The sequence below is a fragment of the Ochotona princeps genome, chromosome 17, assembly GCF_030435755.1.
Source record: "Ochotona princeps isolate mOchPri1 chromosome 17, mOchPri1.hap1, whole genome shotgun sequence".
Lineage (NCBI taxonomy): Eukaryota > Metazoa > Chordata > Mammalia > Lagomorpha > Ochotonidae > Ochotona > Ochotona princeps.
In genome coordinates this window covers 21435978-21456812 of record NC_080848.1, presented here as the reverse complement: position 1 = coordinate 21456812, position 20835 = coordinate 21435978, and the positions used below count along the sequence as shown (strand labels likewise).

The window sequence follows — 20835 nt, the reverse complement described above, 5'->3', positions numbered from 1 at the left end:
AGATGTGGGTAAACCTGAGCCCTGGGCCATGAGCTAACTGCTGTCAATCAAGAACTACCATTGGAGACATAGAGGGGAGGCATGGCAGAAGGGACAAAAAGCAAAAGGCTCTTTATTGATGTGCCAGCCCGTCCACTGGCAGGTGGCTTTTACATGGCCCTGCATGGTCGGCACTTTTACGTGGAGCTGAGTTCGTCGGCCAGGGTCATCAGGTCAGTCACCAGGGTGTTCAGCAGCCCACAGACCTGGATAAATGGGGAAGATATCACAAGCAGAACTTTGCACCAGCTGTGTTCCATATAGCTGAGAGCAGGGAGAGATGGAGATAGCAAAGGGACAACTCCAGGAAGCCCAGGGAGTGGTGTTGATGAGGAGCCCTCCTCGGATGAGCCTGGGCTCAGCCCCAGTTCTACTCTGGTCTCTGAGAGGCCCACTTCCCTCCTGTGAGATCCCAGACACAGTCAGTCTCCAAGACTGAGTCGTCCCCTGGGGCCATACCACACAGCTGGGACAAGCTGATTGTCAGTCTCCAAGAGCCACAGAAGTGTCCACCCCCCACCATGGGTCCTCTGAGTCCCTCGGTTACTTCCCAGACCCCACTTAGCATCAGAAACTGCAGTGACATCACCAGTGGCAGAAAGAATTTCTGCGTATATGAGATCCAGACTGTTACCACAATGGCGATGATGTCAGCCCAGCTCCCCAACTAGCCACATGAGCGAGACAAAGCAAGGTCAGTGGATGCAGTGACTTGTCCAACGTGACTTTGTGGATTTCCTCTCCAGCATGAGCAAACAACAAAGCTGCTGCTCAAACATAGATGCAACCAAGTTTCTCCAAGCATTTCAGAGCCCTGACAATGGCCAGAAATGTACCGTGGCTAGGGTTGAGATGTCTGGAATCTGGAATGCAGGTGCTGCCTGATGTTTTGTGGAGAAGTGGGGGCACCTTAAGGAGGGGTTTGCTCCTGAGGGATCCACCCTGTGCCACCATGGGAATGTGGGTTCTTGCCTTCAGGATTGGATCAGCCATGCAGAGAGCTGGTTGCTAGGAAGTGAGGCTACCCCTTGGTTCTGCCATCTCTGCAAATGCCTGTCTGCCTTCCTCTTTCCACCATGAGCTGAAGGGGCACAAGGCCCTTCGCCTGTGCCAGGCTTGTGAACTTGCCACCCTCCAAAGCCATGAGACCAAACAAACTTCTTTCCTTAGAAATGACTGTGAAAATTGATCAAGACTAGGTGCACCTGACCCAGGCAGCAGGTGGGAGCAGCAGAGACAGATGGACCTCCTCCTGCCTACTGGTAGCCTGTTTTCCAGATGGCAGCCTGAGCGGCTCAAGCCTCAGTCAGACCATCTCACTCCTTTATACTCAAGGACCAGGGCTTCTCACCTCACCCAGGAGGAGGAAAATCCACCTGAATCCCCAGAGTCCCCTGCCAAGCCCTCCCTCCCTGCTCTGTGGCCTCCCCTTCCTCTGGATTGGCTGCATCCCTAGCTAGGACATTTTTCTTGGGATGTCCACCCAGCTGCCCTGGACCTCCTCCCTCCGCCCCTTTGTTCAACGTCAGCCTGTCCGTGAGGCCTGCCCTGGCCCTAGTTCACCATCCCTTGCCCACAGTGCCCACCACCTGACACCCCAGGTGTGCTGCACATTCATGAAGTCTGACTCCCATACCCCATGCCCGGGGCTCATCACTGACGGGAGAGGCATGCACAGGGGATGAGGGGGAGTTTTGGCTGCTGGGCCTTCTCCTCACCTCAGTGTGTAGCCTCTGTGTGTATTTTTCCATGATCAGGGGGTCTATGGGTTCCTGGGAGGGGGTGGTGCTGTCATGGGCAGTTTCCTCTGAGAGCCTGTCCCGGCTTGAGGATTTCGTCAGTTTCTTCTCCTCTTTCACCTTCTGTTTCTTGCTATTCAAACGCTCCTGCTGGAAGCATAGACCCCAGTGCTCCCCCATCCCCACAGGGGGTGCTCTCCCATCCCCACAGCCTTCTCCACAGCAGCTTGGTGGGGGGACACTTTCCACAGCCCCTCCCAGGGCTTGGCCACACACCCCTTGCTCCCCCATCAAACCTCTTTCCCTGGCATTTTGGCTCCTTTCTTGTCCTCCTTGTCCCTGATTCCCGTTTGCTTCTTTTCCTGAGCTGCCCCTCTCCGCTCCTCCTTGCCAACTCTCACAGGGGGCACTTTCACTTCCATTGCTGGGGTAGGCTTTTGATCTGAGAGAGGGAAGCAAAAGATGAGGCCTTGGGGCTGCCTGACAGCATGGGCCTAGGATGAGCTATGAGACGGTATAGGAAAGTGGGGGGTAGTTAATGGCTTTGAGCCTTGTCAGTGCCCTCAGCCACGTCTCCTAAGCCCCTTGTTCAGATGTATGGCCTTGTAGACAGCACAACAGGACCTGGGCCGGGGGAATGAGACCTGGCTTCTAGTCCCAGCTCTGCCACTGCCCCCAGGTATGGTCACAGATAAGTCATTTAACTTCTCTGGGACTCCATTCACGAAACCAGGGCACTGAACTGAGGTGACAGACCATGCTAGGGTAGCTTCTCCCAAATCCTGGCAGCAGATGGCAGGGGAGCAGGAGCAGAGCTTCTAGCCCAGGAGTACCCCTGGCTGAAGTCCCGTGGCATCATTGGGTAGGATGCTGGGGAATGGCTGCGCAGCAGCTGACCTGGCTCCTCCGTCGCTTCCAAATAGACAGTTTCCTTCTCAGGCAGACCCAGCAGAACCCGCAGCCACAGGGAGTGGCTCACCAGGCTGTCGATCACAACTCGCCACAGTTGCAGACTAGAGGGCAGGACACACAGGGGAGAGGCCCCCACACCCTGTTTGCCCTGGAATCTCAAGAGACTCTAGCCCTTCCCTGCGAAGACCGTAAATGCCAAAACTTGCTGAGGGAACCGTTTGTTGGCTACACGCAGCAGCCTCGTTGGTACCCATGCAAGGGTCCAGCTTCTCTCGGGTGGCAGCCAAAAAGAAAGGGCCTGGGACTAAGGGCTCAGTCCTCCGTCAGAGCCTGACATGCAGCCCCTGGCACCAGACTCCAGCACAAGGCTCTTGTGTTACAAGGGCTAGAGGCCTTCAAGTCAATCTGAGCAGTTCCAAACAGGCAAGGTACAGGCTGACCGTGGAGAGCGGTGATATTCTCAATGGAACCTGCCCTCTGCATTCTCCCTTTTCATCCCTCTGCTTATTGAGAAGGAATGAGAAGCAGAGAAAAATAAAGATGATGATGCATGGCATCCTCTGCTGGCCTTGCTCCCTGGAAAGCTGCTGGCAGGGGCTGGGAGGGGAGGGCTCCAGGGCGTGGGACCTGTGTGGCATCTTGCTGGGTACTGCCAAGGGCCCCGGGGGGCACCTACCACATCTGGTGCAAAAAGTTGCACTGCACTGGCCTCTGCTCCTGACACAGCTCCAGGGCTGCCTTGTTGAGTCTCACCAGGGCGTCCTCTCTGTGGGATTCCTCAGGGAGCGGCATCACTGCCTGGCAGGGTCACAGGCCCCATGAACAACCATTCTGCCCCAGGACATCAACCATCCCTTGTGTTCACTAGTAAGAGGTGGTCGTGAGCCGGGAGGGAAAGAGGCTGTGGGGAGTCAGTCTGGGGTCCTGGGATGGGCCTTGGCGGTCTGAACCCATGAGCTGCTTCTCCAGGGTTTGCCAAGGTCAGAGGGGCAGCCCCTCCTTGACTATGGTGACCTAAGTATCCCAGGCAAAAAGAGGTGACCCAAGAGCTTGTTTTTTCATTGCCTGTGGGCTAGAGGGGCTGCTGGGGCCTCCCTTGCAGCATGGGGCAGGACTCTAGCATCCTGCCCCCTCCCCTGGGGTTCACGCTGGCATCCGCCCCCTCCCCCGGGGTCTGGTGAGCACCTTCCTGAAGTCCTGTAGGCAGAGGCTCCACTTGGGCAGTGGAAGACTGTCCATGTCCCAGGCACTCAGGGGGCTGTCCATGTCCAGGTTTTCCTCCACCAGGATCTCTTCCATGATGCTCTTTCGGTAGGCACTCTTGACCCCAGCTCCAGTCTTCTGGGGTGTGGAAGAATCTCGGATGTCCCAGAAGGCCCTGTTCTCCTGCCGGGAAAGCTGACCTTCCAATAGAGGACTTTTGTAGCGTGGCAAGAGCTCAGGGGTGGCTGGAGCCTTCTCCAGGTAGGATGATGGAACCACCGTGACCAGTGCCCTGGGGTTCAGGGGCTCCTCCTCACTGGGCCAGGCCTCCTTGGGCAGCAGGATCATGTACTGGCGCCACAGCCGCTGCAAGTTTTGTACCACCTGGTGCCGGTAATGCAACTGCAGCAGAGAGAGGCAAGAGAAGAAATATGAGTTGAGGAGCTGGGGCACGGGTGGGTACCCACAGTGTAGCTGGCTGGGTCCAGCTGCCCAATGTTCCCTTCAAGGACACTCGGGGAGGAAGGGGCCAGTGGGAATAGCTGGGACCATAGGGGGTCTCCTCCTCCCCTCCTTCAACCCAAGTGTCTGCAACTTTTCTGGCATCTGGGTTTTTCCAGAAAAGCCTGGGTGTGATAGAGAAGCTTGGAAAGCTCTGTTCTTGCTAGCTGTGTCATCTTGTGTGGATTACAGAACTTCTTTGGGCCCAGTGGCTTCAATGTTAAGAGAGGACACAAGCAGTATACCTCTCCCAGGATGGCTGTGAGGAGCTAGCAGGTGACTCCTGGCAGCTGCTCAGAAGGGGTGCTGGTACCCGAGGCATGCGTGAAGGGCCAGGGCCAGACTTGTACCTGAGGATTCTGGTGGTGGAACAGGTCTTCCTCGGTGAGATAGGTGTCCACAGACAGCGCCTTGGGCTCCGGGGTCAGCACTCCCATTAGCAACTCTGGCAACAGGCTTTTGGCAATGCTGACCGCTTCGTGGGCTGCCAGTTTTTTCTGGGGGGAGGGGCAGACAGGGGAGAGGAAGCAGCACAGGATGGCAGCCCAGGCTTGCAAACCCTTCCCCCTCCCCCGCCCTGCCCTCCTACCCCCCCGCTCCCTCCCCCCCCCCCCCCCCCCCCGCCTCTTGGAGAAGAGCCAGATCTCCTGGGATTCTGTGCCTTCCTGCCATTGTTTGCATACACATGCCTACTCCCAGACTCTAAATCCTCAGGGTCACCCCATCCTTACTCCCTACTTTTCCCTGGAAGAGAGAGGAAAACAGAAGAAAATAAGTCCTAGAGAAAGTCCTGCTCCTCAGAGGACCTGGAATGGGGTGCTGGCCCCAGGGGAGGAAGAAGGGAGAGGGGTCCAGGGGTCCAGGTGCCACTGAGAATCATGGGTAGCCACCCGGTTGGTGTCACAGAACCCCAGGCAAGGGGCCTCTCACATGAAGCACCAGGTCCTACAGTCAGCAAGAGGGGCAGATGACTATCAGAATCGCCTTGGACCACCACCCTGGAAGCCAGCAGGAGCAGCCGCCAGCTCGGTCTGGGGGCTGCAGCAGGTGAGAAACTACAATAGGCCACAGGCAGCGGCGCCCTATGGGTGGCACAGGATGCCACTCCAAGACCCACAGAGGTGGAGTCCCAGGTCCCAACTCGTGCTCACTCCACTGTGTTAATTCACGGAGTGGGAGGATGTGCAGACTGGCCTGTCTCTTGAAATTGCTGTCTCCGGTTTTGGAGCCTTCCAGTCCCATGCACCTTAGCAGCGAAGCCCACGCACTCTGGTGTGTGATGGCTCCTGGTGTGAAGGTGCATGCATTATATCTGCACTCAGCTGCATGTTCCCACCCCTTAGTCTCAATCCTTTCTCGCCCAGTGGGGAGAGGGAACCAGGCATGGGGGGCTGTAAGTCACCCCCTCCCCTAAGTCTATGCACCCCATCTTTTCTGTCACAAAGCCCTGGGAAGGTGATGCTGAGTGGGAACAGCTACCTACTTGGGAAAACTTCACACTAAGGTTGGGAAAGATCAGATCCTCACAGGTACTGCCAAGAAGAGTACCTGTGAATCCCATCTGGAGTCCACAGGGGCCATGGGCCCCAGGCCCTTACCTCCAGCAATTTCCTCTCATCCCTCAAAGTGTCCTGAGCCAGGGAGATCGCGTGGAGGTTGACCTGCAGGACAGCCCCTCCCAACAGGATGGGATGGGTTCCAAATTCCCAGGATTCCCGGAAGATCCCCGCATTCAAAGACTTGAAGAAGAAGGTGAAGTTCTTGGTTTCTCTTGGCAGAATCACACCTGAGGGCCAGGCAGGGGTTTTCCTAGCTGAGCCCCAAGCCTGCACATGGAATCCATTAACAGTCCTAAACTTTGTTCAGGCATCTAATTCAGCCTCAGGTCAGGTGACCAGAGGACTGTTTGTCCTGGGTCAAGGGGTTTCCAGGGGCATGTGGCTTTTGGCGTGAAAACCAAGGCCACCCCAGATAAACAGCATCTCCCTCCCCACACCAATGCTAGCCGCAACTAGACAAGGTGTGAGGCAGGGGTGTAAACATGTCGGAGCTGGGCATGAAGGAGCCTTTGGCGTCTCCCAGACCTTGAGGACTAGGCCAGCCCCTGCAGGGAGCCAGCAGACAGGGTAGCTCCTTCCTAGATACCTTGCCGGTTGTCAAAGTAAAACCGCTGCCCCCTGTTCCTCTTCACGGATTGGAAAGCATCCAGCTGTGGCCACCGCCGCCAGTCATACCAAATGGCCACCGTGCCATTGTTGACCACAGTCAGTTCCGACGATGTTTTCTCCCCTTCCAGGGTTTCGAAGGTCAAGCACACGCTGATGCCCACATGCCTCTGGGGGAGGGAGGAGTTGCACCAAAGTCTTTGCAGCAGGCCCTGGCCAAGGGGCGACTAGCTCTTTCAGGTTTTCCCAGGACTTGGCTGGGTTATAGCACCGAAGGTCCCTTGTCCCACATCTCCAGGGGCTGGGCACTCCCAGAGAGGCATCATTCCCTGGCAGGGGTTGTCTCTGAGGGAGGAGTTGATATCCAGTCAAGATTTCTGCTCCTTAATTTTAAAGAACAGTTTAGAAACTTCTTAGGGGGTGGGTATTTGATGCAGCAGTTGAGACTTGCCTTGGGACACCCGCATCCCATATCATGCATGCCAGGGCTGGGACTCCAATGCTAGCTTCCTGCTTATGCATACTCTGTGAAGCAAGCAGCTCATGGCACAAGTAATTGGGTTCCCACCATGCACATGAGAGGCCCAGGTTCAGTTCTGGACTCCTGGCTTCAACCTGGCACAGCACTGGCAGCTGTGGTCATTTGGAGAGTGAACTGGCAAATGGAAGATATCTGTCTCTGCCTTCTCAAACAAATTAAAAGAAACTAATGGTTTTAAAAAGCCATCCCCATGTGAGAGAATTTGCTTATTAACCTGCCTGGGGGCTAAGTGGATGGCTTGGGACCCCTGCTGTTTACCTTGTGATTCGGTTCCTGGCAGGTTGGTGTTGCTATTACCATTTTCAGACATGCTGAGTGTATGACCAGATAAAAATGCAAATAAAAGCCTGAGCCAGCTCCTTGTGACTGTATCGGTCACCTTGGGGCTGTACTGGCAAGGGAGGCCTTTCTAGCAGGTGAGTGAGGGTGAAAGCAGCTTTACCTTGTCCTGTGGGTTGCTGCCTCGGATCCAGACAGCCGGCTTCCCACAAAACAGCAGAGAAGGCCCAAGAATGGGCATAGAGACTGTATCAGGGTATGTGGCAAGCAAGTCCCTGTAAGAAAAACCCAGGAGATGTCAGCATTGTAGAACAGTGGGGTAAGCTGCAGACTGCGACACTGGCCTCTCACATGGGCACCAGTTTATGTCACAGCTGCTCTACTTCCAATCCAGATCTCTGCTAATGCGTCCGGGGAAGCAGAAGAGAATGGCTCAACTACTCAACTACTTGGACCCCTGCACCCATGTGGGAGACCCAGATGAAGTTCCTGGCTCCTGGCTTTGGTTTGGCCCCATCCTGGCTATTGCAGCCATCTGGGGAGTGAACCAGGAAATGGAAGATCTCTCTCTCTCCCCAACCCCTGTCCTGTAGTTCTGAGTTTCAAACAAATAAGTTAAATCTTAAATGAGGAAGAAAGGAAGGAAGAAAAACAAAAAACCCCAGGGGTCACTGTCTGCAAAGCTGCCATGGTCCTGGTCACGCTTCCTGAAACCATGGAGAGGGCTGCCAGCAAGCCTAGAGGTGTGACCTGCCTCTGCACTCTGCTCTCTCTCTCCCCCCAGGGCCCAGCATCCTCCTGAACCATTCCTTAGGTGGAAGCTTCTAGAAACACACAAACTCTTAAAGCCCTCCTGCCAGAACCACTAACTGTGCATGGCAGTGGGAGGTGTGGGGGCCCCAACAAATCAGCCTAGGAAATCCCCATTCAGAATGGCTTGCTGTAAAGAAGCAGGTGGTGAGGAAAAAGCTAGCACCAGGGTGGGAACAGGCTGGAAGAGGGGGTGGCAGCCTTGGGTGGGGATGGAAGCTGCTTTAGGGAGAGGATCTGCCCTTTACTACTCGTGGGTGTGTGGGTGCACAGGTGCTGGGTGGTGGGCCCACCAGCTTCACTCACAGGTGCACTGTGTCTACAGAAGAGCTCGCATGGCTCCCTTCAGGCAACACTGTACTGTCTTCGGCTGCCACAGCCAAGCAGGGCTGTCTCCTGCCCACCACCTCCAGCCTGTCGGGGTCCTCCAAGAGAGAGACCAAGAAGCCAAGAGTTAGCTGTCAGGAGCTGGGCACTGACCCTAAGGGGCCAAGGCTAGGGCGGGGGTGCATGACCAACCTGCAAGCCAAGTCCACGCTCTGCCAGGAGGCTCTGCAGCTCCTTGCGCCGACAGATGAGAAACACACTCCGGTCCCAGGTGTAGCGGTACCAGGCGTTCCTCTGGGCCAGCAATCCTGGAGTGTACCAGTCCCAGTCCCCTCAGCACAGGCCACTGTTGTGTACCCTCTTCCTGCCCCACTTCTCAAGGCAGAGGGAAAAATATGATTTCCCAGGGACAGCTGGACACCAGGGTTCCTGCCAACTCCCTCCTGTGGAACTAACTTCCAAACCACTCAATGTTCGCTTGACAGCAAAGAAATCACCACCTCTTGAGTACTTTGTCACCTGCCAGAATCTCTCAGTTCTCTTACTTAAACCCCTCAAAACCTGAGAAACTGAGGGTTCACCTCTGGGAAATAAACCCACAGGGCTTTACAAGCCCATGACAGCCGGGTCCTGTACCCAGGCCATGTCTGGTAGGCTCTGATGCAATGCTGTTTGATAGTCATAGAATGCTCATGTATCATTTTGAATATTCTAGGTGCCACATGAAAAAGGGTTAAGAAAGAAAAAGTAGGTGAAATATTTGCTACCTGCACAGTTTCTTTAACCAATATGGTTATTTCAACACACACTCAATAGAACAACCTAGTGTGCAATCTATCCAGCCAACATATCATGCATCCTGCAGGCGTACAATCGTTGCCTGTGGCTGCACCTGGCCTGCATCCTGGACAGGCCTAGCAGCCATGCTGGGATGCCAGCTGGGAACAGTACTGCCACTCACCAGTCTCCACCTGGATGCAGTGGGGCTTCCGGATGTGGGTGACTGGCTCCACCAGGCCACGCTGTGTTTTTGTCTTGGTCATGAGCAGCCCTGTCATCTCATTGCCCAGGTATTCCAGTGGAGCCCAGAATCCATCAGGCTCCTCATAGGCCTGGGAAGGGAAGACACAGCACTTAGAGTGCCTCAACACCTTGAGCCCTGGATCAGAGGCCAGTGGGAAGCTGGACAGATGGGAGCCCTGCACACTACATGTGCTGCCTCTGGGAAACTCCCACTGTCCTGAGAACAGAAGCTCTCAGTCTCTCAGCTACAGGATGCCCTGCAGGTGCAGCCTTTACCCACCCTGGGGAACAGGGCATGGACTGCCACAGGCACAGCAACAGCAGACCGGAACTCAACAGGGTGTCCCGTGTGGTCCAGAAGCTGCAAGCTGAGCTCTCGGAGTATAAATACTAAGCCTAAGTGCCTGCAAGGACTTCCTCTTCAGACTACCAGTGACCATTGTGGGCTGAATTACTTCACCGACCTGTCCCCAGACAACCAATGCCAGGACCAGAAAGGCCTCCAGGTCTGGAGGGTGCTTTGTCAGTGATCTCTAACTGAGATGCAAACTGAAATGGGCCAGCAGCCTCAGAGTCCAGGTGCCATCCCCTCTCCCCACCCTCACCCCCAACCTGGGAATGATCCCCAGACACTTGGGAGTGGCCATCCTCACTTTCCCATCATGCTGTGTTGGCAGTAAACGGTCGATGTGCTCTCGCTCTTCCTGGATCTGTCTATAGGTCTCCCCAGTGTGCATGAGCAGCTCACCAACGGGCTTCTTCAGGTGTTCTAATGAGGGAGAAAGAAGAGGGCAGGTGCAAGCACAGCCCTCTAATGCTCTGGTGCTCTGTGTAGGGCAGTCCCACTCATGGGGCTCATTTCAGGACCTGCTAAGACTTAAGGGCATGAGACTTTGGAAAATGTTCAGTACAAGTATGATGAGTCCACATCTGGGTTCTGAACATCCAGGGAGAGAGAAAAACAGTAGGGGCAGGGACCTCATGGGAGACAGGGGCTGTGAAGGAGCCCCAAGCACCCTGCTCACCGCTGAGGGCCTCCTGCTGCCTCTTCCGCAGGATGAGATGATGCTGCCAGTTTTTCAGAAAGTTGTGTTGAGGGGGTGGGGCCCAGGGAAGTCTCTTCTTTTCCTTTAAGGTCTTTGGTTTTGATTCTTCTTTAGCTGAGATGAGGGTCAGCAGACAGGGCGGGCTGTGGATGAGCTTAGCCAGCTGCAAAGGAGAAGGCAGGCATGTGGAGGCTGGAGAGAAGGCTTGGGCCCAGCAGAGACGTCTAGAGGCCTGGATCCCTGCTGCTGTTCTGCTCTGCCAGAACCCCAGGGTGGTGAGAGACCAATAACAAATCGCCCACCAGGAGGACCTGGGAAGCTGCCATTGGTCCTCCCTGTCCCAGAAGGGAGACTTTTGTGATTAAAGCAGGGCCAACATCCTTCAGTGCAGCTGTGCTCCCAGCTGACACCAGCTGACACCTTCACAAGGGTTGGTGAGCCTTTCCTGCATTTTGGGCATGACCCCAAGTCACTTGGCACCTGAGAGACGGACAGATGCAAGCCTTGCATGCTGGGAAAGCCAGCCAGGAGTGTCAGCAAGAGCCAGCCAGTCCCAGAAGAGGAGAGGGACTCGAGGAGCAGGTGCCTGAGTCTTGTCTGAGTTCAAGCAACCCAGGCTCAGTGCCACCTTGGCCGTGTGGGTAAGGTGGGGGTTGCCAGAGACAACCCCTGTGTCCTCACACACAGGCCATCTCCAGCTTCAGCTATGGCAGTATGTGCTTCAGGGGAGGGTCATTTTGCTTCTCAGACTCCAGACCCACAGACTGGACTGTGTCTTTAACCTACCCTGGATGGCTCTGTCAGATGGGGCTTCAAAGACCTTGGGGCACTTCACCTGCACTCCACTTTCCAACCCATGCCCCCAGTATGTCTGCATAAACCGGATACCTGAGTATTCCCCCGGGCAACTGCTATTCTCTTAAAGTCCTGGAGACTGCCCAGAATGTGGTGAGGCAGGATCCGGTCCCAGTTATTGAAGCCGCTGCCTGAACCTGGAGGAGTGGGAAAAGGAGAGGATGGGAAGATAGGCCAACATAAACCTCTCCAGGGGGTGACCCAGCTTCCAGTTAGGGCTGACCTGTCACGTTGAAGGTCAGTGCATCAGGGCTCAGCTGAACATACCATAGTAGTCCACGGGCTTAGTGGTAACATCTGGACTGGCTGGATGTGCTACCAAGCGACAGACCTTCCTCCGGGGATCCCTGGGTTTGAGTTTACGGATGATGAATTTCTGTGTGATGACAGGTCTGTCCTCTGTCTCCGAAAGATGAGGAATGTGTTGCTAAAAAAGAAACGAAACAACACTGAGGAGTATCCCACCTGAGGTGAAGAGGAGGAGGAGGGGCACCACCCATCTCCTCTGCCCCAATTCTCAGGGGAATTCCTGAAGGCTGACAAATCTGTTTCTCTCGCTTGGTCCATATGTTCTGTCGAGGAAATGCCTGTGTCACTGCCACATGACCTAGTAACATCCTAGAGGCAAAACCCGAACACCTGCCACCGCTTTCAGGCAGAGCCTGGGAGTGGGCTTTAGCAGCTATACCTGCATCTGTAACCTAGCCGCACAAACTCATTCTCTCCACTGTGGAGCGGAGAAGCTTGCCACCTGCCTTTCTGAGCCCCCAGACACCTCTTTCTCCTGTTCCCTTGGCGTTTTCCCTGAACCTTGAAGGTGTTAGAACAAATCACCCAGGAGATGTCTACAGGTGCCATAGTGAAAAGCAATTGTGTTCAATGGGCTTTTTCTGTGGAATCTGACACTCCCAGTGGGAAGGGAGCAGGTGGAAAGCCGTGGGCGTGGCTGCTGTTCCAGACTACGTAGGTGCAGGCACAGGTGTGGGTGTAGGCAGGGCTGGCAGGAAGAAATGTTTGCTGGCAAGGCTAGCAAATGTTTGCTAGGCTCGTTCACTTACCTTCTTCAGGTCTTCTGTCTTAATGGCCAAGGCAAGAATGTCATCGCCTTGTAGGACATTGCTAACAGGCTCCGGCTCTTCCTGAATGGGGGGTGTGGGCTGCTCGGCTACCTTGGGCCGTTTCTTATCTGAAGAGAAGCACAGAGTTTCAATTGCTTAAAGAAACCTTCCTATATATGTAACTATTTTAAGACACAAAAATATACACAGATCTGCATGGCAGGCAGGCAGGCCAGCCACCAGCACAGCAAGCGGAGGCTGGTCACACTTCCCAGGGGGCAACAGGAACTCTCTTGCTTACTCCCCCTGGTCAGCCAGTGACTGATGCATTAGTACCCAGGTTGGAGACCAGTTCCATTTCAGGCCGTGTGACTTAGGAGCTGGGCAACTGTGAGTACATACCACTTAACCTCTGTAGCTCTCAGTCTTCCTCTGTGAAAAAAGAAGTTGCGCTAAATTCCTGGCTGCCAAAGAGGAATCCAATGAGTACCAAAAATCTTTTGTGGACAGTTTAATAAATATAACTTCCCTTTATTTTTTTAAAGTTATTTATTTTTTTTTTGAAAAGTAGAGTTTTATATAGAGAGAACTTCTATCTGGTACTTCACTCCCCAAATGGCCATAACGACTACAACAAGGCCAGCCTGAAAGCCAGGAGCTCAGGTCTCAAGTCTGGGTAGGAGCCCAAGCATTTGGGTCATCTTCTGGTGTATTAGCAGGGAGTTGAATTGGAGGTGGAGCAGTCGGTACTAGAAATAGCATTATATAGGATGCCAAAGTCACAGACAGATGTTTACTGTACCACAAAGCCAGGTCCCCTGAATACAACTTCTTGGCTTTTTCATGGAGCTAGGGCTTGGGGAGCTGTGCTTTTAAAAACTCAATGGGTGATTCTGACATGCACTGGTTTGTGGTCCAAAGAGTAGCTATTTTCCCAGCCTCCTCCAGGGCAGGTGATGATCCCTTCTTCCAGGTAAAGGCATTTGGTTCCCAAGGCACTGGTTCAAATGCAGATGTTGTGGGGGGCGGGGGGACTGAACCTCCCCCATGGATCACTTCTTCCATGTTATTTCCTTTAATAAAGACTGCTCACACAGTGTCTACATGCCAGGGACTGTGCTAGTTCTAGGGCTGTAAGACGGAGTCTCGATTTTCAAAGAGCTTACTGACCCATCTGTGGAGTCAGAGAGGGCTTGTTCAGGAGGGGATGTTTACACTGAGAGCTAAAGGATGAAGACCAGTGAAAAGGCACTGGTGGTGGCATTCCAAAGGGACTAGCATCAAGAGACCTCCTGGTAAGAGAATGGTGCAGAACCATGCCTGGAACGCCAAGCATGTGTTCTGAAATAGCTAGGGTGCAGCGAGGTGGGAAGTGGGAAGCAAGAGCTGGAAAAGTGGGAGCCATACCCTGGGGAGCTTGGGAAGCCACAGGAAGGGCTTCAGCCTTTACCCCACAGCCAAGGGTATGCCAAGGCATGAATCAGGGCCACAGACAGAGCACAAGAGCATTTCAGATCTGCCACAGTGATGACATGATGGACAATGGGGGTGGCTGATAGGCAGCACCGGACAAAAGCAGGAGGAATGATATTGTTCTCAAGAGGCAACCAGAACAAGGCACGAACAGATAACATACGGGGCCAGGGAGGACTTGTTCCCTGCCTCCCTTCCACGGTAGGGCTTAATAGGTTCCGTGTTCATGTCCTTCCTTCGACTAGTAAGCCAATCTTCCCTGCTCTAGTTCAGGATGGCCTGAGTTAAGGTCCTTCATAAAACAATCTAAGGAAAGCCTATGTCCTGCCTTCAGGGAGCCTGAAACAATGTCTGGGGGCCTGCACCATGGCATGGCAGGTAAAGCCACTGTCTGCAGTCCTGGCATCCCACATGGGGGCCAGCTGGTGTTCTGGCTGCTCCACTTTCCTGAACCAGCTCCCTGCTGACACACTCAAATGCCATCTGCTGACTATATGTAGACTTAGAGGAGTTTCAGGTTCCTGGCCTTGGCCATTCCTTGCCTCTGCAGCCATATGGGGAGCAAATCAGCAGATGAAGGATCTCTCTGTCTCTCCCTCTTTCAAATCAATAAATAAATTCTAAGCAAAGAAACAAACAAATAAAAAATCTGGCTTTATCCATTGCTTCTCACAGTAGCCTGATCTCTAAGAGCAAATATCAAAAAAGCATCAAGGCAGGTGTTTGGGTTAACAAAATCAAACTCTTTTGGAAATGTTCATATAATTGATGGCAAAAATAAGTAAACCACTAAGCCAGAATCATTCAAACATAACTCTAAATTCAGCCTACCCACTATAATCCACCTCCCCACCACAGGGTCAGCGGCAGCTTAGAACTCTGTTTAAAAGCACAACTTGATGCACACCCACAGGGCTAAGCAGCGTGACCCTCAGTTCTGGTCTCATCTGCTGAAATCCACAGAAGTGCAGCCTTGGGCTTTAATCTCCACTTCCCCTTTCCCTTATACACTATCTCACTGAAGTTGCTGGCAGTTCACAAGAGAATGGGGACCAGTGAAAGATTTGCTTTTTCATTTTTTTAGACAATTATTTTCACTTTATTTTGAGAGTGAAGACAGAGAAAAAGAGAACTTTCATCCATTGATTCACTCCCCCAAATGATGCAACAGCCAGGGCTAGGTCAGGCTAAAGCCATGAACCAGGAACTCCAGCTGGGTCTCCCACATGGGTGGCAGGGGCACAAGTACTTTAGCCATCTTCTGCTGCCTCGCAGGTACATTGGCAGGAAGCCAGAGTGAAAGCAGAATAGCTGGGACTTGAAGCAGGTACTATACAGAGGATAGAAGTATGCCAAACAGCAAGTGAACCCCCACCCTCAAGCCTGCTTTCATAAACATCTAGTGCCTACTCATTATCTGTATTTCCAGGCCACTGGCTTCCTCTGCCCAACACCTTGGCTGCCCCTGTATCTTCTCTAGACATGAAATGTCTCCTGACACTTGTCTGTCACCAGTGGGTGTGTAATCACCACATGCAAACAAACGACAGCTTTCAGTGCTGACGATTGATGCTCACATTATTCCAGGGATGCAGAAATGAAGTCTTCATGTCTAAAATGAGATAGGCAGTGAAATCCTGATCTGAGGCTTTCCAAGAAGTTATCTTCAATGTAATATAATCAGTGCTCAGCCAGGGAACTCAGTGCTCTAGTTAACAGATTGCTCATTGAAATAAGTCTATACAGGTGACCAGCACAATGGCTCAATGGGCTAATCTTCCACTTCCAAGAGCTGGCATCCCATATGGGCACCCATTCATGTCCCACCTGCTCCACTCCCCATCCAGCTCCCGGTTTATGGCCTCAGAAAGCAGTAGAGGGTAGCCCAAAGCCTTGGGACCCTATACCTGCTGCATAGGAGACCCAGAGGAAGCTCCTGGCTCTTGCCTTCAGATCAGCTCAGTTCTGGCCATTGCTGTCATTTGGGGAGTGAACCATGGGTGCAAGATCTTTCTGTTTCTCCTTCTCTCTGTAAATCTGCCTTTCCTTAAAACCAAATCCTTTTTAAAAATAGTCTATACATTTCAAAGTTAAATTTTATGCCAGATAATATTCCACCTCCTACACGCTATGAACTACAGAGAAAATGGTATAAAAGTTACAATGGGACAGGCGATCCAACACTTGGGGTACCTGCCTCCCATACTGGGTAGAGTGTTGGGGTTCCAGTCCCAGCTCCATTAACCATTACAGTTTCCTACTAATGTATACCCAGCAAGGCAGCAGATGATGGCTGGGGTACTGGGGTCCCTGCCACCCACGTGGCAGACAGCACTGCTCCTGGCTCAGCCTTGGCTAGTACAGGCATTTGAGGAATGAGTCAGCAGGTGAGATATGTCTCTATCTTTTTCAGGTAAATTAATAAAAAAAAAACTTATTAAAAAAAAGAAGAAAGAAATGGCTCCTTCTCTTGGGGAATTGAAAAAGGCAGCAGATCCTAACAGCAACCCTAACAATGTAAAAGCCTGCTTTAGCAGCAAGGCAATGGGCTTGGTTATACATCAAAGGAGGAATGGATCTGTGCGGAGCACACGGTTCAGGGCTCTGAAGGAAGCTCAGAGCAGCCACTGCACACGTGGCCTCCCAGACTAGGTCGGGCCTAGAAGGAGAGGTAGGCTTTGTACAAGTGCAGCAGCAAATGGAGATGTTCCAGGTAAGGTCACAGGCTGGGAACAGCTGGAGACAGGGCTGAGCAGGGCAGGGGTATGATATGTTGACAACAGGGAAGGCTTGCTGGGGGAGGGGGAGAGTGTGGTTGGGGATGAGAAGGAAACCAGGGCACGGTGGCTTTCAAAGGATGGTTCAGTCATCTGATCTTTGGTCTGGGACAAGGAGCTGATGAGAAGAGCATTTCTGAATGATCCACCCAGCAAGAGGCAGCCAGGTGGCACTGGAGGGGCACAGGCCAGTTGGGTAGACCAGGCATAAAGGAGGATCTCCAGGGGTCATTTCAGGACTCGTGGAGGATGTCCCACAGGGTTGGAGGGGTGCCCTGTTACTGAACATGTGGCATTCCAGTTCTTCCCACTTTTCAGTTTGAACACCAAAGCTGAGTGTAGTTCAAAGCCACTGCTGACATTTCTTCCTAGATACTGAGAGCTGATGGGGGTCCAAGAAACGCCACCCCTCTTGTGGGGTAGTGAGATGACGGCTCCGCTGGGGCACAGGACTCAGGTGGATGAGGGCGTGGGGTGGGAAAGGACTACCAAGAAACCTGGGCCCTTTTCCTGCTTCTTGCTTGTCCTACATGTTTTTCTTTTACAGTGTTGACTGAAGTCCTTGGGAAATTCTGACTTGGGGCCACATGGAAGGAACCAAGGTGAGGACAGCTCCCACCAGGCAGAGATTTACCCGGCAGGTGGTGAGGTTTAGGGGAATGTTTTCTGTTTTCTTAGCAACAAGACCAGGGAGAGATTTGGCACTCAAAAGGACTGACAACACATTTGTTGCCTTTTGCTTGTTTCACAGACCCCAGAGGAACACAGCATGTGATTACATGTGCTAACCAGCTGTATCACACTGGGGTAGGATGGAGAAGGTGTTGAGCTTATCATATCCCAGGCTTCCCCGAGATAGCTAACTTTTATTTCCCCTCCTCACATGTTCTTAACTCAAGGGCTATGGAACAAAACAAAATCTCCCCTTGTTTAAAAAAAAAAAAAAAAAAACCAGTGAGATATTACTCCTTGCTTTGTTTACAGCAGAAAGTTCAAATCTGATTACAGACTCCCAGAAATGAGCCCAAGCGGGAGGCATTAGCTAGGAGAGCCCTTGACTGCCCTTGGCAAAAGGGGACCAGATATTTTTCTCTCTCAACTGTGAAAAAGTATGTCACGAAACAGCACTGGCTTTTTAAGACTGTGAAGAAGCATGAAAGCAAGCCAGGCTGCAAAGCCTCAATGCTCTTGTTAGTTGCCTGGGCTTCCCAGAGAGCTCTAGTGACCCCAGGCCTGCCCCTCTTCTCATGCTCGGACTCTGGGGAGCTGGGTCTCCCCAGGGCCCGCAAGAGCACACCCAGCCTTGCTCGCCTAGCATGCACAGCCCTTTCATGCGTGGGCCCCTGTCTTCCTGTGTAAGCCCCCTCTGGTTCCCATGCACACAGCTTCCAAGAACTGCTTTCTAAACCTTGAAAAGGAAAAGCAAGCAGGATTCTTTTTTTAAGTCTGCCATAAATGGTACCTTCTTCAGAAAACCTCCCCTTGAATACCCTCCAAGGGTTCATGCTGTGACTGCCTGCAACCCAATGGGTGCCCATATCGCAGCATGTACATTTCTACATTTGTCTGAATCTTCTTCTATATCTTCATTAGAGTTTCTTTTCTTCTTTTTGTTTAAATATATCTTTATTTGAAAGGTAGGCAGAGGGGCTGGCATGGTAGTACAGAGGGATAAGCTGCCACCTGTAACACCAGTATCCCATATGACACTGGTTCAAGTCCTGGCTGCTTCACTTCAGATCCAGCTCTCTGTGAAATGTGCCTAGGACATGCAGTGGAAGATGGCCCAAGTACTTGGGCCCCTGCCAGCCAGGTAGGAGACCCAGATGAGATCCTTAGCCTGGGCCAGCCCTGGCCATTGCATCCATTTGGGCAATGGACCAGTGGATAGCAGATATATGTCTATCTATCTATATCTATCTATATTTATGTATATATATGTGTGTGTGTATGTGTATATATATATATATCTGTCTTCCAAATAAGTTTTTTTTTTTTTTTTTTTTTTTTTTTAATTAAGTGAAAGAAAGAGATCTTCCATTTACTGGTCTACTTCCCAAGTGCCTGCAACAGCCAGGAGCCAGGAACTCAACTCCAGTCTCCCACAGAGGGACCCAATTTCTTCAGCCATCAGCTGCCACCTCCCAGGCTATGCATTAGCAGAAGGCTGGAATAGAAATGGCACTGGAACTTGGACCTAGACACTCCACTATAACATGCAGATATCCCTAAGCCACAGCCTAACCACTGTACCACTGCAGGAACACCCTCTCCCCTACATCTTACATGATCTGCCTTTCATAGGGGGGCTCAGATGACAGCCCTGCTCTCCAGGGCACTGTTCACATACATTAAGTGCTTGAAGCGGGAAACAGCCAAGAGAGATCGAAGAGGGAGTGGGTTGCAAGAGGAACACACAGGAGGGGGGGCCTTGTCTGTGTCAGCCACCTGTGGCTCTCCCATCTGGAGCCACAGGGTAGCTGAGGAAACTGGGAAAAGCCACAAGGCAGGCAGAAAACACAACCAGCCAACATGGGTGTTTCTTTGGGGTTTTTCCCGAAGGATTTTGAGTGATACTCGTTCAAGCATAAACATTAAGGTGGCTGGTTTCACCACCTCAAAGCAATTCTCCCATTAGGGCCAAATTCTTGTTCCCAAGGACTCTGTTCCTGGCCCTGTCGGCCTTAAATCCTTTTCTGGCTCTTGTGCACCTCACTCAGTCCAGGGACCCTATCTCCTGATACAAGCCCTCCACAGTCTCCTGCGCCCCAGGCCATCTGCCCGCAGCCAGTCCCTACTTCCCACTCCCCTTTTCAGGGTTCAGTGCAAGGCGTGCCTTCCCTCCTCCAGGTCTCTGCCTTGCCCATCGCGCCAGAGGTTTCCATTTCTCAGTAACCTTTAAACCTCCATCCGGCATGTCACCCGCACCCACCCGTGCCCTGACCCCCCATCCTAAAAACGTGGGCCCCATGTTCTCCTGAGTGCTCATGGCAGCCAGCGCCAACCTTTGACGCTCTCCGTAGCCTCCATGAACCTGTTAGGAGGTATTCTGAGGCGGGATTCCTTCTTGAGCGACTTCATGGTGCCGGCCCGGCCTGGGAGCGTGGTCCTGCGCCTCAGGGCCCTGCGCCACGGAGGCTGCGCGGCCCTGCGTGCCCCCGCCCTCCAGCGGCCGCCGCTGCGTCCATAGCAACCAGGCCCCGCGCGAGGGCGCGCACCCACCCCACTTGGACGGAGACTGACTGGAAGTCATGCTCCTCTTCAGGCCGCGGCCGCGCGCTCGCCGACCCCGAGAACGACCCTGGACTCGGTCGGTGACGTCACAGGCGCCGCCGCGAGCGCCGTGACGTCACCAGCATGGCCGAGCCGGCGGAGTGAGGAGGGTAAGGGTGCTGTCGCTACGCCCGCATCCGCGGGCTTCAGCAGGGGTCTCCTTGTCTTCTCCCGATCCCTGACACACACACACACACACACACATCCCTGCCCTAAGGGATCCTTCCTTTCAGGCTGCCGGGAAACCTTGCGGGTGGCTGCTCATGGATTTAAGGTGCTCAGCACTCGGTGACCTCATCTGCCCACACCCGTGGTAGCCAACCAAGTGTGGCTTTCGCTTTGGTTTGGGGGTCTTCTCACACTTTCCTTCTCAGTCCTTGGAGGTGCCTCTTTGATGCCCTAATTGAAAGGAGGCTCTCTTTGTTATCTCAAGTTCATAGTGCACCCTGGTTTCCAACCCCTCCCCCCCCCACACACACACATTCTGGAAGCATCTAGTTCATGCGATTGTCTGGTGTCAAACTTGCTGTCAGATGGACAGTATGTCCTCCCACGACCACTACCACTGGTTGCGCTGCTGCCCCCAAGTTTAATAGGGACTGGCCTCAGGAGCTGTGTCTCCAATAACGAAGGGGCTGTAGAGCCAGACACAACCGAGTTCCCTCCCATCTCTGCCGGCTGCCTAGCTGTGAGTTCTTTGTCCAGTCCTTCCATCTAATAAGCCACCGTTTTGAGTTATAAAATGGAGGTCATAATTGTTTTCCCTAACAGGGACAATATAAGGATGAAAGGAGTTGGCATTTAAACGACTCAC

The 20835-nt window shown here is 53.0% G+C and overlaps 1 protein-coding gene across 2 annotated transcripts; it reads right to left on the bottom strand.

Moving 5' to 3' along the window:
- Positions 1–87: 87 nt before the first annotated feature.
- Positions 88–19892, bottom strand: MYCBPAP (MYCBP associated protein). Of its 2 annotated transcripts, none has more exons than XM_058675931.1 (19): positions 19754–19892; positions 12499–12626; positions 11708–11867; positions 11474–11577; positions 10565–10748; positions 10193–10308; positions 9478–9628; positions 8709–8824; positions 8496–8614; positions 7543–7654; positions 6540–6729; positions 5993–6180; positions 4745–4891; positions 3876–4295; positions 3367–3488; positions 2676–2791; positions 2075–2220; positions 1758–1928; positions 88–245 (listed from the first exon to the last, which is right to left on the bottom strand). In XM_058675931.1, the coding sequence occupies exons 1-19, from the start codon at positions 19827–19829 to the stop codon at positions 177–179; spliced, it is 2835 nt and encodes a 944-aa protein (XP_058531914.1). In that variant the 5' UTR covers positions 19830–19892; the 3' UTR covers positions 88–176. The 2 variants fall into 2 exon arrangements, with proteins under 2 accessions (XP_058531914.1, XP_058531915.1); XM_058675932.1 differs by having other exon boundaries at positions 1758–1925.
- Positions 19893–20835: the final 943 nt, after the last annotated feature.